General features: G+C 39.0%; 1 protein-coding gene across 3 annotated transcripts in view; it reads left to right on the forward strand.

Annotated features, from left to right (window-relative positions):
- The window catches only part of PDZRN4 (PDZ domain containing ring finger 4), a 228406-nt gene that overhangs the window by 207052 nt on the left and 5893 nt on the right, over positions 1-15461 (forward strand). For all 3 annotated transcript variants that reach the window (XM_021545292.2, XM_021545294.2, XM_021545293.2), the window contains 4 exons: positions 3938-4036; positions 6154-6216; positions 9691-9792; positions 13200-13316. In XM_021545292.2, coding sequence (XP_021400967.2) covers positions 3938-4036; positions 6154-6216; positions 9691-9792; positions 13200-13316 — 381 coding nt within the window. The remainder of the gene's footprint in view (positions 1-3937; positions 4037-6153; positions 6217-9690; positions 9793-13199; positions 13317-15461) is intronic.

The following is a 15461-nucleotide window of genomic DNA, read 5'->3' on the forward strand; positions in this document are numbered from 1 at the left end:
CTCATTGCAATTGAGGAGTTTAACTGATCACACAATGTCCATTTAGGAAAAATACTATTGTGTTTGGATTTGATGCTGCCTCTTCTAGTGGCAGAGTTCATTGGACCCATTACTCTGGGGTACTGTATGGGTGAACAAAGCTCAGTAGCTGTGACAGTTTTGATAGTCTGTCTCAGTCTTTTAAGTGGGTTCAACAATTGCTGTAAAGGCAGATGGGGATTTTTCGGAAGGATGTAGAGTGTTTATAGCATTCTTACAGTGCTTTTCAAATGCTCTGCAAACATTTATTCTTTAATGTGCTGCTACACTGGTAGCATTTTCTGCTTATAGATAAGGAAAACAAGTCACAAAACATTGTGAGGTGACTATAGCAAAGCAGTTACAATCAAAGAGGGAAGAGGGACTTAAAAGCAGAAAACTTCTGGAACTCTGCTAAGAAATCTGTCTTACAAGGCAAGATATTCCTAATTTTTTTTTTTTTTTTTTTTTTTTTTTTTTAGGTACAATGAATTTGAGATGGTAGGGAAATTTCAACCCTATATGATCTGCATCTCTTTTCTGTTTTTTCTATGTCTGCAGAAATTGGCTACTTTGTAAATTTGCATCCCAATCTTTCAAGAAGGCGTAGATAGTCTTTATTCTAATTTCCATGTCTGTCTTTTAACCAAATAATTTGTGGCAAAATACTTTAAAGTATTATCTTTACTGTGAAAATGCACTGAATTTTTGTTCTGGCCACACAGAGAAAAAAAGCAGCAAGTCAAAAATTTAGCCATTTGACATTGATTTCTGTCACTTGGCAGCAGAGTACTCTTCGTGTTGAGAGGTGCTGCCCCCAGTGTGACCAGAAGAGGGGAAGGCTATCATCTCCTGAGCTCTTCCTGAGCTTCAGTCCCTCTCCTCCCACCATCTGCCTGCCAGCACTTATTCATGAATGTCCAAATATTATTTCTCATAGATTTTGAAAATGCTGAGTTTTGAAGGCTGGCACTTCAGTCCCTACATACACACAGATAAAAGCCAAAGAGAAAGCTTTTTGTGCGTGTGTGTGCGCGCGCACACATGCGTGCATATATATATATCAAAAAAGATTTCAGAGAAGGAAATCATGTCCTTACAAATTCATTACTGCTGCCAAACCTACTGTTTCTTCTGTTAAATACCAGTTGTGAGGTGAAAAACTTCGCAAAATTATAAAGCATCTGCTGCAAAATACTATGTCAAATGTATTTGACTGTGATACTCCAGGTTCTCTAGTGCTTCACTTGCTGCTCTTAGAGATAAGATTTTTGGGCTTTTGCTCTGAGAGATAATTTACTATTTCATGCAAAGTGTTTTTAAATTTTCCAAAAATATTTTTAAACTCTGGTTTGTTTGCTTGTGACCAGGATGTATTGTGTTTCCTGTAAAAAAAGAGATGCCATGAGGTTAGTAGTGCAGATGTGCCATGGGCAAAAGGCAGTTATCTGGAATGATTTCCAGTTCAAAGCAACAGACCTTACCCACCTTCTCCCTCATGCTGAATGTGATATTACTTGAGTATGTATTTGCATCTAGACTGAAAAACACAAAATGGTTGTTGGAGACTTTAATACTAAGTGCCAGGATCTCAGTTGTAGGTATCTACAGCTTCTAAGCAGCCACAGCCATGTGCAGTCATCAGACTACACCCCATATAGTCATTTAGGAAACAGATAGTCCAAGACTACCAAATACTAATCTCAGCTGTCAGATCTGCTCCTGGGCAGAGAAGTGAAAGCCATGGTAGCTCGAGTACCATGTTCAGCCAGGGCTATTGCAGCCCAGCCAGAGGATGTTAATCACTGATATTTGTCATCAGTTGGTTCCCTGAGGTGGTTTTGGTAAATCTCTTCTACACACAGCATGAAGCCTCTCAGCTCATCCTCATTTTCTTTGCTCATTCATGCCCTAAATGGTTAATTTTTTCTGCTCATTGAGCCAGCACACTAAGAGAAATCAGTTTGTTTGCAGCCTGAAATGTTGGTACAATTTTCTGGCAGTATTTTGAGTCAAATCATCCACGAGAATTTAAGGTCATTCACATCTGAAGAAACTGTGTTCAGAGCAGTCCTTTGGGGCCCCTTCAACTTGGGGATACAAGAGGTTGTGCCAGCAGGACAATGAAAGTTAATGGATTTCAGCTTTTGCACAGATCCCTGTTTGCCTTGATTTAAAGGTCCCAGTTTTGGTCCTTTATGGTGTATTTAGGTTTCCTTATAGGCCTCCAAGGGACCACAAACTTCTTTATTCCTTAAAAGTATACCTTGTTGCTGTAATTGAAGCCATTTTGTTACTGTAATTTCTCCCTAATATTACAGTTCTAGTCAAGTGGTCTTTCCCTCTGGAGGCATCAATTACTATGGGTTTTGAATAGGCTGCCCTCCAGTACACATCCTTTTGCTCCCAATGCCAAAATCAGGTCACTGTAATTCCCTTTCCTAATAAAACATGCTTCTGTGTTTCTTCCTTCAACCCCAATGTATAACATGTACTGGTGAATAATTCCACTCTTTACCACTCTGTGTAAAGCTCTTGCCATATCTATGTGTAAAACTCCTGCCATATGCCATACAGGTTTTATGAGTTTTTTCTACATTTTCTTTGTTTTCATGAAGACAATGAATGTCCAAATTCCAGAGAGAAGCTTCTAGGGTTTGTGCAGGTAGTGAACCTGTGTAGGTTTGAGTTCTTGTGAGGGAGCAGGGAAGCAAGCCACAGGGGAAGCAAGCCACAGTAGTGCACTTTGTTCAGCTGAAATGAAAATGTCACGAGGCTTGTTGGCTAACCCAGGTGTGTGAAGTACAAGTTTTTCTGTAAGTTGTGCTTCTTTGACACCTAGGCCCCACAACTTGCTTGACTCAGGAGTCCTCACTGCTGTGCACCCAATGCCTATTTGTGGATTAGTCTGTATGACATCTCTGGGAATGGGGGGGAACAGGCTTTGTATCACAGAGAACTCTGTAGCTGAGAACTGAAGCAAAGGTTAGTCTCTCTTCTTTTATTGCATAGCTACAGAAGCAGAAGCTGTCAGGGTCCAAATGTGTCCTGAAGACTCCCTTTACATACAAATATCAACTAAAGTTTCCTACTTGAAACCAAGCTAATACTCTGTGTTATTGGGTTCATCCTACTTTATTACAATTATTTGTTCCACAATGTTCAAACCAAGTGCAGCTTTGCATTTTTGTGAATGGTTTCCCTATGAAACCCTAAAGACGCTTAACTCAGATTGGTGTATGTAGTAGTTATCACTCTACCATCTGCCCAAAAACTTGCACTTTTCATGAGATGCCACTGCTGGGACATCTGGCACTAAAAATATGTTTTCTGCATCATCTGACAATTGAGGAAGATGCCACGGCTGTTTAGTCTCACAGGAGATTTCTTGAAGCATCTTTCTATTATCTAACAGCTTCTGCAATGAAGCACCGTTACCTTGGCCAGGGAAGGAATTATGCCATTAATGGAAGCCTGTACTTCTGCTTTATGGCTTGGATTGCTGTCAGAAGGGAGTGACACTTGTGCAATGGATTGATTGATGGTGTCCAGTCTATCTTACATGCTATAAATCAGTTGGTGTGATGTGACTAGAAAGCCTATGTAATCTACTGTAAGTCAGCTTCTATTACCCAAAAGTCAAAGACATGCAAAATCAATGTACAGCTATATTTCTCAAAGTTTGGCACTTCTTACCAGTTCCTATATTGCTTGAACCTGCATTGTACTGGGATTTCCTTCTTAATTCACAGAATATTTTCTCCCGTAAAGGTCCACCCATGACATTGTGTCTTAAGATTGACCAGGATGAGTAGGTCATACAGCATGAATATCTCAGCAGCTTGGTGCTCCCTTGTGCTGTGCAGTTCTTTCCACCCTTGGCAAGAGCCACCACAAAAGCCTGTAAATTTTCTTGCAGGAGGTGGAGCTGTGCCGCATTGGCAGCCAGGAGAAGCTGGGGCTGACTGTCTGTTACAGAACCGATGATGAGGAGGACACGGGAATCTATGTCAGTGAGGTAAGGACGTGACACTGGGGAGGAGCATGCGAGATGTTCATGGAGGGCTGCACATGCCCAGGAATGAACATGCAAGTACTCTTAGACAGGAGTGCAGAAGTGTTGGCCATCAACCAGCCCATGTCACTCTCAATTAATTGAGATTATCAGTTCAAATCATGTTGCCCAAGCAGAGTAATAATTACTAGTGGGCTTCTTTAGTATAAGTGCTTTTAACTGCAATATTATTTAGTAAAGCAGTCTGAATTTTGAAAAAAATGTGCCCTTATGATGGAGATCAGGCAGAGCTTTTGGGAAGAAAAGTGCCTTCTCCACAACCCTGCTTGCATTCTCCCTCTGCCACAGCCTCAGTAATCCTAACAGTGGTCAATCATTATTGTATTATTTTTGTGTTTGATACAGTTGTGCTACGCACAGGCATACCAAAGACAGATGGAGAGAGTGGCTTTAGAGATTAATATGTTAGAAAACCAAAATAGATAATTCTAAATACTGAAGTAGGATGAATCCTCAGGTTTTCATTGTCTTCACTCAGAAAATGTAGGACCCAGCACAGATTGTTAGCATTTCACAAGGTCAGTCCACAACACTTCCAAGAACACATCTCCCTTTGAGTCTCCAGTTATTCAAAGAGGTTTGTTTTTCTGGGTAAAACAGAATTCTTCTGAGTCCAAGGTCACTGCTGATTGTTTTGTATGAACTGGGATCCCAATTTGTCACTTTTTTGACATGTTGAACCAAATTTCAACATCAGAGAAAGTTTCTTCATTAAAGGCTGTCCAGGATGTTGTCACAGCACCAAGCCTGTCAGAATTAAAGGAGCATCTAGACAAAACTTTTAGTCATATGGTTTTGTTTTAGGTAATCCTGTGAGGAGTAGGTTGTTGGTCTTAATGGGGTCCTTATAGGTCCATTCCAACTTGGGAGATTCTGTGATTCTAAATTCTTAGTGAAGCTCATGGATGGAGAGGATCAGAAAAGACAGAATTCTCCTGTGTATCAGTGAATGGGATGAAGGCAGGATTGCACATAAAGAGGCTGGTAGCAATGTTAAATAAGCTGAAAAGCACAGCCTTGGAAAAAGAATGAGGAATTAATATAAATTACCTAAGAATATATCTTCCACCAGTTGTATAAGATGTGCTGTTAAACTCTGTTCAGGAATCGCTTGGTACATTTCAGGATTATATCTGAAATGTTCTGTTTATCCTACATGATAAAATTTTCTCAGACCTTTGAAAGTGAATGTATTGATATTATCTTTTGTCCTTGTTAAGGACTTCAGATTCATTGGTTTTTTTCCTATGTAATGCACAAGAAGAAAATAATATCTATCATGTAGAGGATGTAGAGATGTAGAGGATGTATCCTGCAAACTAAATGCTCAACTCAAATTTTTGGTTTGAAAAAAGAACCTATGTTATGATGAGGCAAAATAAATTCTTTAAGATAACCATCAAGTGAAAGGTGATAGATTGAATTGCCTTGCAAGAAACAGTAGGCCATTGCTCAGGGATGAGCTGTAGTGTCTTTAATAAACTATCCCTGGAGTCCTAAATATCTGTTTAGGTTAAATTAACTTAAAATTAACTGGTTCAGACTAGGCATGATTTACAGGACCTGTGAGTGATCTATAAAATATGGATCGTTTGGGTTTTTTTGATGTTTCCTTGTGAACAGATTGATTACTAAGACAGTAATTTAATAGTAAATGTTTCCATGGAAGAAAAAGAATCATGCCCAAAGACAGGCCCATTTGTATAAAAGTGTCAACTGCTGCAGAAGCTTCTCAGTCCATAGTGAACTTCCAGAGAAAAGGGTGTCTCATTAATTTTTTAATGCTCTGACAGCTGAAGGTTAATGCCTGACAGTGTCAAAGTAAAGTATTAATTTGAAAATCATATGCTCCCAACTCTTTCTGTCTTGAAGCTTTTATATGAAAAAAGCTCGTATACAATAATTTAAAGAAGTGCTTCATTTCTGTGACTCTAAAGGAAACTTCATATTGCCTCTGTACTGTTTAAAAATTCTAATTTTTCAACTCTTGCAATCGTGCAGCTGTTAAGATTTCCCATAAAAGTCTTTTCATGTTCATTTATTGGTGTTGTCCTATGCAGGTTGATCCAAACAGCATTGCTGCCAGAGATGGACGGATCCGTGAAGGAGACCGTATTTTGCAAGTATGTGACAAGAGATTTTTCCTTAAACTCTTTCTTCAGACAAACATGCCGTGCCATCTTCTCTGTGCACTGTTAATGAGGGAAGATAGTTCTCTTTGTTACTGTGATCGATGAGAAAATCCATGTCTGTCTGTTTTTTAACACAATAGCTGGGAGCTAGAGTGTGTGTACTGAAAAATGAGACTGACAAACTCGTTCTGGCTCATGCACTTACATCCCATGTATTTTTTTTTTCCATATTTATTAGAAAATCTCATTTCCACTATGTTCATCTCAGTGTCAAATTCTAAACAGGATCCTACAGACATAAATATAAGTGTCAGATACATGCTGATCATTAACCAATTGCATAAATTTGGGTAAATCTCTTTATGGTAAGCATAGATAATAAGAGTTTTCACACAAAAAAAAAAATGTGTTGTTTAGAGAAGGATGATCTTGAACGTAGTTAAGGAGGGGGTTCATTAGGTTTTTGTTAATATTTTCTTTCCTCCCCCAATAATACATTGCTTTTCTGAATTATTTTCTAATCCACCACCTTGGCTTTTTTTTCTCCCTTTGTTTCTGTTGATCCACTTGCTTAAAGAGCTACCCCAAAGATAGGTTTGTGTGTTACAGCATAGGTGGGTGTGGGTGGCTGCTGCCCAGGGCAGTGTACCTGTACAGTGAGGGGAACAGTGAGAATGGCAGGGGGTTTCCATTTCCAATCAGCAGTGGGTAGTGCATTTTTCACCACTGTGCAAAATCATGAAACAGCTACCAAAAATCACTTGACTGGAATTTTTTTGCTGTATTATTGCAAGTTGATTTGCCTTGTATTTTTGCCTTTTTTTCACTGAAGCCCCAAAAGAAACTCCTGGTGATGACAGGTTGGTTTTCTGTAACATGTTCCATAATTGCCCTTTATTAATTTAAGCAGATGAGCTTTCAGGTTTTCACAGGACCAGTCTGTTCCTTCCTTCCAATATTTTCATTTCTGCAGGAAATATCTTTGCTGAAACCTGTATCTCTTATCCTGGTACAGCTTAAATTAGCTTTGGGAGTCTATCAAAACAACAGTGCTTATTAGCTGGCTTACCAAAGCGGTCCATTTTCTAGAGAAGAAATAATAAATTAGATTTTAATGTCATGGCTCACTTGAGGCCTGCTGGTTTTTTATCTGTGTGGCTGGGATTGTGAAAACATTCACAGGATGATGTTCTCCACCAGAAAGCACAGATGCCATGAGGGCAGTGATGTCCTCAGCAGGACTTGGGGTGAAAGGACCATTCCATGGGCTGCATGCAGGAGAGGAAAAGTTAGGGCCCTGCCTTCCATGTTTTTACGTGACATACCTACTGAAGAAATAGCGGTATTTTTAACTTCCAAAAATCAGAAAAACACCCCTTTTTTATTCAACCAAGTAGAAACAACTTTTCATTCCTACTCTATGTGTGTCAAAATAAGGAAAGAGAGAGTAGATCCATTTTCCACTTCTTTCCTTGTTTTGTAAAATTTCTGGGTGGACAGCCAACAGCATTTCAGGCAAATGTTCTCCAGTACCTAATGAAATTCAATTCATTTCAATTTTGAGTAAAGACTCCAGGGGTGAGAGAAAACATAGATAATTCTGCCATCCTCTTGTGGACTGGAGCATTACTTTAATGTCAGTGCTGATATATTGCTATGAATTTTATCATTAAAGTTAACACCCGGAGAGTTATGTGGGGTTTACTTTCATATCTGAAAACACATTGACCCTCTATCTCCACTTATTGATGAGATAGCTCAGAGAAATAGAAGGTGACGGTGCCATTATGGACGGATTACACTGAGGCTGGGAGAGATACAGATCCTTGGGCATTTTCCTGTGGGTGGCAGGCAGCATTGGTTAAGGCTATGGGGGGAATGCTGTCATGTGTATTCCTCACAAAATGACAGGAGGTTTCATCTGGTTTTGGAGGCTATAACTGCCCCTTTTCATTCTCAGAAACTACTAACCTTCAGTCTAAGCATCTGAAAACTGCCTGAGTACTTTAAATTAAATGTTACATTGTCAAGGGAAAGTTTTAAGAGGGCAGTCCTTCTGATAGTTGCCTGAACTTCTGCTGGTTTTAGCTGTGAACCAGCAGGCTAAGCACAATCCATGGGGCAGGCTGAAGTCTACTCTTTCCCCATGATAGTGCAGCTGGGATGGGGTGGCCACCTTCAGGTAGTGTGGGGACAGCCCAGCTGCCTCCTCTGGGGTCCATGGCAAGCAGTTACTCAGCTGATAGGAGATACTGGGGGCATTTTGTACAGGCTGCAAATCTGCTCCTGAGCCTCTCTGTGGCTGCATCTCTGCTTTTCACCTTGGGGCAGCTCTGTGTTACCTGGACTCCGACAGACCACAGCTATCCCAGTATGTAAGCTTTGAAGAGTCTCAGACATTTCACTCACTGCCAGTTAGGTGATCAGGGATTTTCTTGAATATGAATTAAAGCTATGTTTTTGAATCAGGGCTTTCAGGCCAAACATATGTACAAAAATGCAACTTTCTCTTTGATTTTCAACTACAAGATGAAATGGACTTGAAATGGAAATTAAATTATAACTGCTACTTTGAAATGGAACCATTAGAAGATTTTTTTTTTTTCCACCAAAAATATTCAGGTATTTCTACCATCCAGTTTTGTTTTCACTCTTTTTGAAATAGATCAAATTTTGGAGGTTTTCTTGCCACAATTAGAATAATCCACTTCTTGTGCTGTGAATCAGACAAAACTGAATTCTTATGGGAAATATGATTTCTCTTTGATTCCTTCATAAATGGTTTTTGGACAATGAAAATTGCATTTTACCATATAGTCATGGATGTTGTTGTTTTATTTGGGTTACAGGATAGGAGAAAGGTAGCAAGAAAAGACGAGTTTCATTGAAGAACCGCTTTTATTTTGATTATCCCCTTGTAAGGGGGATACATATGTTTTGTGTGGTACCAGCTACTAAGCTGTCCGCACAAATATGAAATGATTAAATGGAGCAGCAACAAGCAGTGGCCCGAAAGTATTGCCTGGTGAGAGATAATACTGTAGCTCTCTAATTGGCTCTCTACCAGCATTCAGTGTGACTGATTTCAGCTGTAGCATTACCAGTCTTCTTCCACCAGCACTATTATCTCAGAGTGACACTTCCATTACTCTGAACGGAGAAAGATGAACGTCACCTGTCAGGGGCTGGTTAATTGTGTTGCTAGATGTATGTTGCCAGGGCGCAGGTTGGACATTTATGAACATAACTGCTTCCTCTGATGTCCACCATCCTTCAACGATCAATACAGCTCTTACAGTAAGCGCATAATTGAGGGAAGGCACTTATCACTGAGGGGCTGAAGATGAGCCCGTTGTGCAATTTTCATTGTCCATACATTCAGCACAAATGAGCTGATATCTGCCTTTTATTGTGTGTTGCTTTGTGGAAATAGAAACTAATGTGCCACTTTCATTTGTTTCCTAGATAAATGGCCAAGATGTCCAGAACAGGGAAGAGGCAGTGGCATTGCTCTCCAGCGAAGAATGCAGGAAAATTGTGTTGCTGGTCGCGAGGCCGGAGATGCAGGTTAGACTAAAGAGATGCACTGAGTCAGAACCTGGGTTATACCATGCACTTGCTGTCACTGTAAGTAATGGACTGCCAAGAAATAGGAATGCCAAAGTTACTGACAAAAGGAGCAAACAGTTAATTGCAGAGCTTTGCTCTTTTTTTATCCAACAAAGAATATGATATTACTAGAGTATGTTTTCCCCAAACTAAACAAGGTCTTTTCCAACAGAGTGAGCAGGTATATAAATAAAGATGGCAGCACCAATATGATATTAGTAAAAAATAAAGTAGAACTTGAAAACTATGCATTTACTCATTAAAGGATTCTGCTTTGTTCAAGGGATAAATTTCCCATACTTAACGTTTATCAGTTTTATCTTTTATATGAAGTTGATAATTTATATGAACTTACAAAATGCGGTAGCTTGTCATTTCTGAGGGGTTGTTTTATGCTATGTGGTTATAACCAGGCATGTAAACTATTAATGTGTGTAGAAATTATGGGACTTTCTATACAGTCCTATTCAGCAAATGGCAATATAATTGTTTTAACAGCACCTTGGTCACAAAAGCGTGCCTGCATTTTGGGAGGCAACTTTTAAAAAGCTTTTAGAAACATTTTTATGATTTTAAAAATAAAATTGTGCCAATACCAAGAATCTTGCTGTGTCAAGAATTTTTAATATCATTGCAGGGGACAGATGTTAGGTTGATTATCAGATAAAGAAGAGGTAGAGTGGTAGAAGACTGCTGTTTTTCCTGCCTTTATATTCTATTTGTAGGCCTTTGCAAAGCAAAAGGACATTATATTCTCACAGTTCTATCTGAACAGTTCAGAGTTGGTTAAGTTGCCATTTGTCTCTCATGCTATTGTTCTGATATTTTCAGTCTCACTAGCTGCATATTCTGTATAAATTAAATTAAGTGTGATTCAGTGCCACTTGGAATCTCTGCTTAAATACTGTAGTTATAAAAGAGTCACAATGTCAGCATTCATATCCTTTATGTTTTTCATTAAGCTAAACAATTCTTATAAACCCAGTGACAAAGAACAGCAAAAATAGGTGTGCCTCACTTTATACTGCAAAATTATAGTCCTCAGTTGCTGAAATTTTGAAAGAGATTTTTCAATATTATTTCAACTGTTTTTCATCAGGATTCTGTTTTTCTCTAGGGAATAGAGACTCATCCACTTACAAAAATTACATGCCCAGAGAAAGTTCAGTCTCTGTGTTTGTTTAGACAGGTCAACATGAAATAAAGAGTCAATATGATAAGATTAGTGTGAGAGTTACTTATGTGTACCAATGTAACTTCCCACATGAATACGCCTTACAAAAAATGTGTGGTTTTGTTTAGGTTTGGTCCTTTGGTGCTGGATTTTTTTGTTTAGTTTATGTGTTTTAAGAACATACTCATACAAATCTGATGAAAAAGCCCAAGTAGATCAGAGATCAGGCTGTCAACTGATTTCTGCTGGTTGTATTGCTTTGACTTGGTAAAAAACATCAGGATTAAGCAGGCTTTCATTTCTAGATAGAAAATGGTAATGGCAGTATTGCAGCCTTGAAGGGTGATTGCTGAGCACATTCCCTCAGTAAAAGGGAAGAAAACCCCTCTGACCACATATTTGTGCAGTGAATAATGAAGTTTTGAAGCAGAGCACCAGAGGACCACACTACACACATGCATTCTCATATGTGAATATGTACACAGTGTGTATGTAGTGCACGTGTATGCTAAGGCACAAATTAGTTTTCTTCTAAAAGCTGTAACATAACATAAGCATTTTTATTAGCTATATACTGTGTATGCCACAATCAAATCAGCAGATTTGTCCAAGTGAGATTCATCTTTCATCCTCCAAATTTGTTAATCTCTGCAATTTTCTCACATGAGGTGAATTAGACTATTTCCTTTACAGCAGAAGAAGTATGTACTCATGCTTTCCTTGGGGGGAAAAAAGTAAACAAGACAAGTAAACAAAACTACCACATGTTTCACAGAACTGTTTGAAAGTCCCATTGAGGACACACATAAAAATTATGTGTCCTCAAGGAAAAAAGTCTCCTCCTAATCCCAAACCATAGGTGGCTGGCTTTACCCAGGGAAATGATGAAATGCTTGTTTATAATAGGAAAGAATTCATTGACATGGGCAAAACCACATCATAGTTTGTTAAGGAAACTGTGAAGTTCTGCCAATATTCCATTAGAAATACTACACAGCATCAGCATCATGTGTAGCATTGAACTACTACTACTACTACTGCTACTGCTACTGATTTAGTGTAACTTTTCTGACTGACATCTGTGACCAGACATATCCTGGCTTTGAGGCAGTGGTAATTCTGCTCTAGGTGTTGGCCAGTGCTACATCCCTCTTGCTGTCCTGGGACAACAAAAGTACTTGGTATTCTTGTAATTGTCTTATTTTGAGGCTTTTCCTTTCAGCATATTTTTGTCACCATCATCCTGTGGTTCCTTCATCAATGACGAAACAATAAGTGTATCCTTCTGCTCCAATCCTGTCATTATAGCCAAGAGTGCTACTGACCAGTGTTTTTCTTTTTGATGCAGTGTGCCATCTGGCAAAGGATTGCAGGAGCATAATGAACAAAATGGAAAGAGCAGTGTTTTAGGCCAGGGTGCCTGTTTTATCAGTTTCGAAAGACGTGAAGGGTGTGAAATGGGTTCAAGAAGAGATACGTACTTGACAGAAAACATAGCAGCCCCTCCTGTCCTTTTGCAACACTGTGTTCACCAAATATCAATGTAGTATTTTACACTTGGGGAAAAAAAACCAAGCAAACAGATAAACTTTGCTTCCAGACACACGGGGAGAACTAAAATTGCTTCCCTTCAAGTTACCTCATCTTTCTATCACCCTGTTCTGTTTATTTGTTTACCTGGAAGATCAATGGAAAGATAGTGACAGAAACACAGCATAAGGTTTCCATTAAGGTGGTGGCAGCAGGCTGGAATGGAGGTTGTTAGAGACAAGAGCCCAGTTGCCTCCTGGCCCTATTAGTAGCATTGCCATTCTTGCCGTGCAGGGTCTCTCAGTAGTAATGAACATGACAGTTTCAGGATTATGTGCTGTGCCTTTCATACCTTTTGAAAGGAAATAATGTCTGTGCTGTGCTGTCTCCTTCATTATGAGAAAAAATCAGTCATACTGTTTTACGAAAGGATAAAAGACATGAATCTCATCTTTTTATCCTTTTTCTTTTCTATTTTTTTTTTTAATTTTTTTTTTTTTTTTTTTTTTTTTTGAGACGTGAACTTGAACTCCTACTGTCTGGCTTTCTGAAGAGAATCATTAGAATAAAAAGAACTAGTCAAGCATTGCCATTTGGGTTTACTCTATTTTAACATGTGTCCTTGCTAACATAAAATAACATGCTGATGTATTCTTTGCAGCTGGAGGAAGGGTGGCTGGATGATGAAAGGAATGAATTCTTAGAGGAGTTAAACTTGGAAATGTTGGAAGAGCAGCATAATGAAGCGATGCAGTACACAGCCAATGAGGTGGAGCAGGTACGACCACTACTAAACATATAATATGAAATTTTTCTAAGTATAATTTTTTATTAATAGAGAATGAAACAGTGTGCTGTAAAATGCAGTCAAAGATTTTGACAGAGTTCTCTCTATAAATGCTGTGATCTCTGGCACACAGTATGTAAGGAAAAAGAGAACAATACATGCTTAGGCCCATTACATCAAGCTAACAAATATTTAATAGGGTGTGATAAGTGCAGAATTCTCCATTTCTCTGAACTCTCAGAATAATATTGCTTTCCTTTCTTATTTCTGAAGTGTTTGGGATTTATGATGTAAAATGTCACGTTAGTTTTCGTTAAACTGGTGTTAATAACACCAAGGTCATAGGTTCAATCCCCTTACGGGGTATTTAACTTCAGAGCTGGACTTGATGATCCTTTCGGGATGCTTTCCAACTCAGAATATTCTGTGAATCTGTGAATATCAGTGTAGCACCTAGAGCTCTGAGCTGAGCTAGGTGCCCCTCTTGCTGTGTGCATGCAATGTATGAGCTAGCCTTGCACCAGAGCTTGCAAAACAAGATGGAAGATGTGTTTAAATAAACAACAGGTGTTTTGTTAATGTGAGTGTATTTCTCTTACACCGACAGCGCACAGCTCAGCATTTGTTTTGTTAATGGAGACAAATAAGCTATTGTTAGCATAGTCTCAGCTTTCTACTATCCTGACTTTTACCTGCCCATATGTTCTGTAGGCTGTGTGACTGTGGCAAACATACCCTATAGTTTCAGCAAGTGGTCTTCTCAGATGTTGTGAAAGGTATAAGTACCCACTCCTGGATCAGATTATCTGCCAGTATGCACACCTGTGTAGAGCCAAAGAAATAAAATTCAGCTTCTCCTGGCTTCTGGATTTATGCAGCTGGGAAGAAGCTGGTTTTCTACCCACAGGACTTTGTGACTAAAATTTTTTCCCCATTCTGAATTGTTCAGAAAGAGAGCCTATGGCATTTTTCTTTGAAGTGAAGAGAGGGAGAAAGACTATGAGAGCTTTCTCTTTTCTGGAAACCAAGGAGCTTCTTTGATTTCAGATGCCTCAATGCTTGGTCCACATTGTAGGGTCTGAATGTGTGTTTAGTCTATTTCTTCCTGACCTCCCCTTCAGCCTTGACACTGGGTCAGTGAGTAGGTAATAGTTTATAGTATAGCTCTTCCCTGTATATCATTGAAATATTCATTGGGCTAGAGACACTGACAGAATAATTAAGTAAACTCTCTGAAAAATGACAGCCCAGATTACAAATATTTTATCTTATAGGCATTTAATTATTTACACAAAGTGGAATAACTCCAGGGCTGGGGGGAAGGGAGCCTTGCAACAGGATTTTTACCAGCCTTTTAGTTGCGACTCTTCTTTCCAGGCAGTGAACCAAGCCTCAGTTTCCCAGGTTAAATGTGCTAGCTGCTGCACTGCTAGCTACTTTCAGCTGATATATGGCATCTTGAATATTGTTTTAACCAAAATTTTATCTTAGATACCAAATATTTCTTGTCAGAAAAACCACTTGCTCCTTGCAAAATATTTTCATTTTCATGGTGGCTTTTTCACACAAACATCCAGTTCTGGTAGAAATTCTTGAACAAGTCTATCTATCAGCTCATACTAGGCACTCACATTACATGTTGGGACCTCTGAAATCACTTACCATTGTGACCTTCCACTGCAAAGTTTTTGTCAAGCTTTGGCTTTTTCACTGAATTTGGGTTGTGGATAGTGTTAATGAGTAAACAGTGATATTGTGTGATGTGCTTTCACAGAACCCATTGAATTTGTTTATTCCCTGTTGGAATCTTTTGCCAAGCATATTTTTTTTCCACATTGAGATTTTATAAAGAACATTACACTGAAAAAAAATTGTGGTCACTTGTGATCTGTCAGTATCTGACATTGCATTGCTTGAAGTAATTCTAGGACAGCCAGACATTTCTTTGCCCTTCTGATGAGTAATCGAATCAAGCAAATGCAGCTTGGTGTGTAATGGGGCATCAGTAATTTGTGACAGCTGCTGTCTCTCTAGACTCTATGTAGTGACTCATCAAGTCAGAAAACTGGTTCTTTACTCCTTGTTAGGCTGGGAAATCTAGTAGTTTCCTGAGGGGAATCACACCATCCATTGGAG

This window comes from Lonchura striata, chromosome 5 (genome assembly GCF_046129695.1).
Source record: "Lonchura striata isolate bLonStr1 chromosome 5, bLonStr1.mat, whole genome shotgun sequence".
NCBI lineage: Eukaryota > Metazoa > Chordata > Aves > Passeriformes > Estrildidae > Lonchura > Lonchura striata.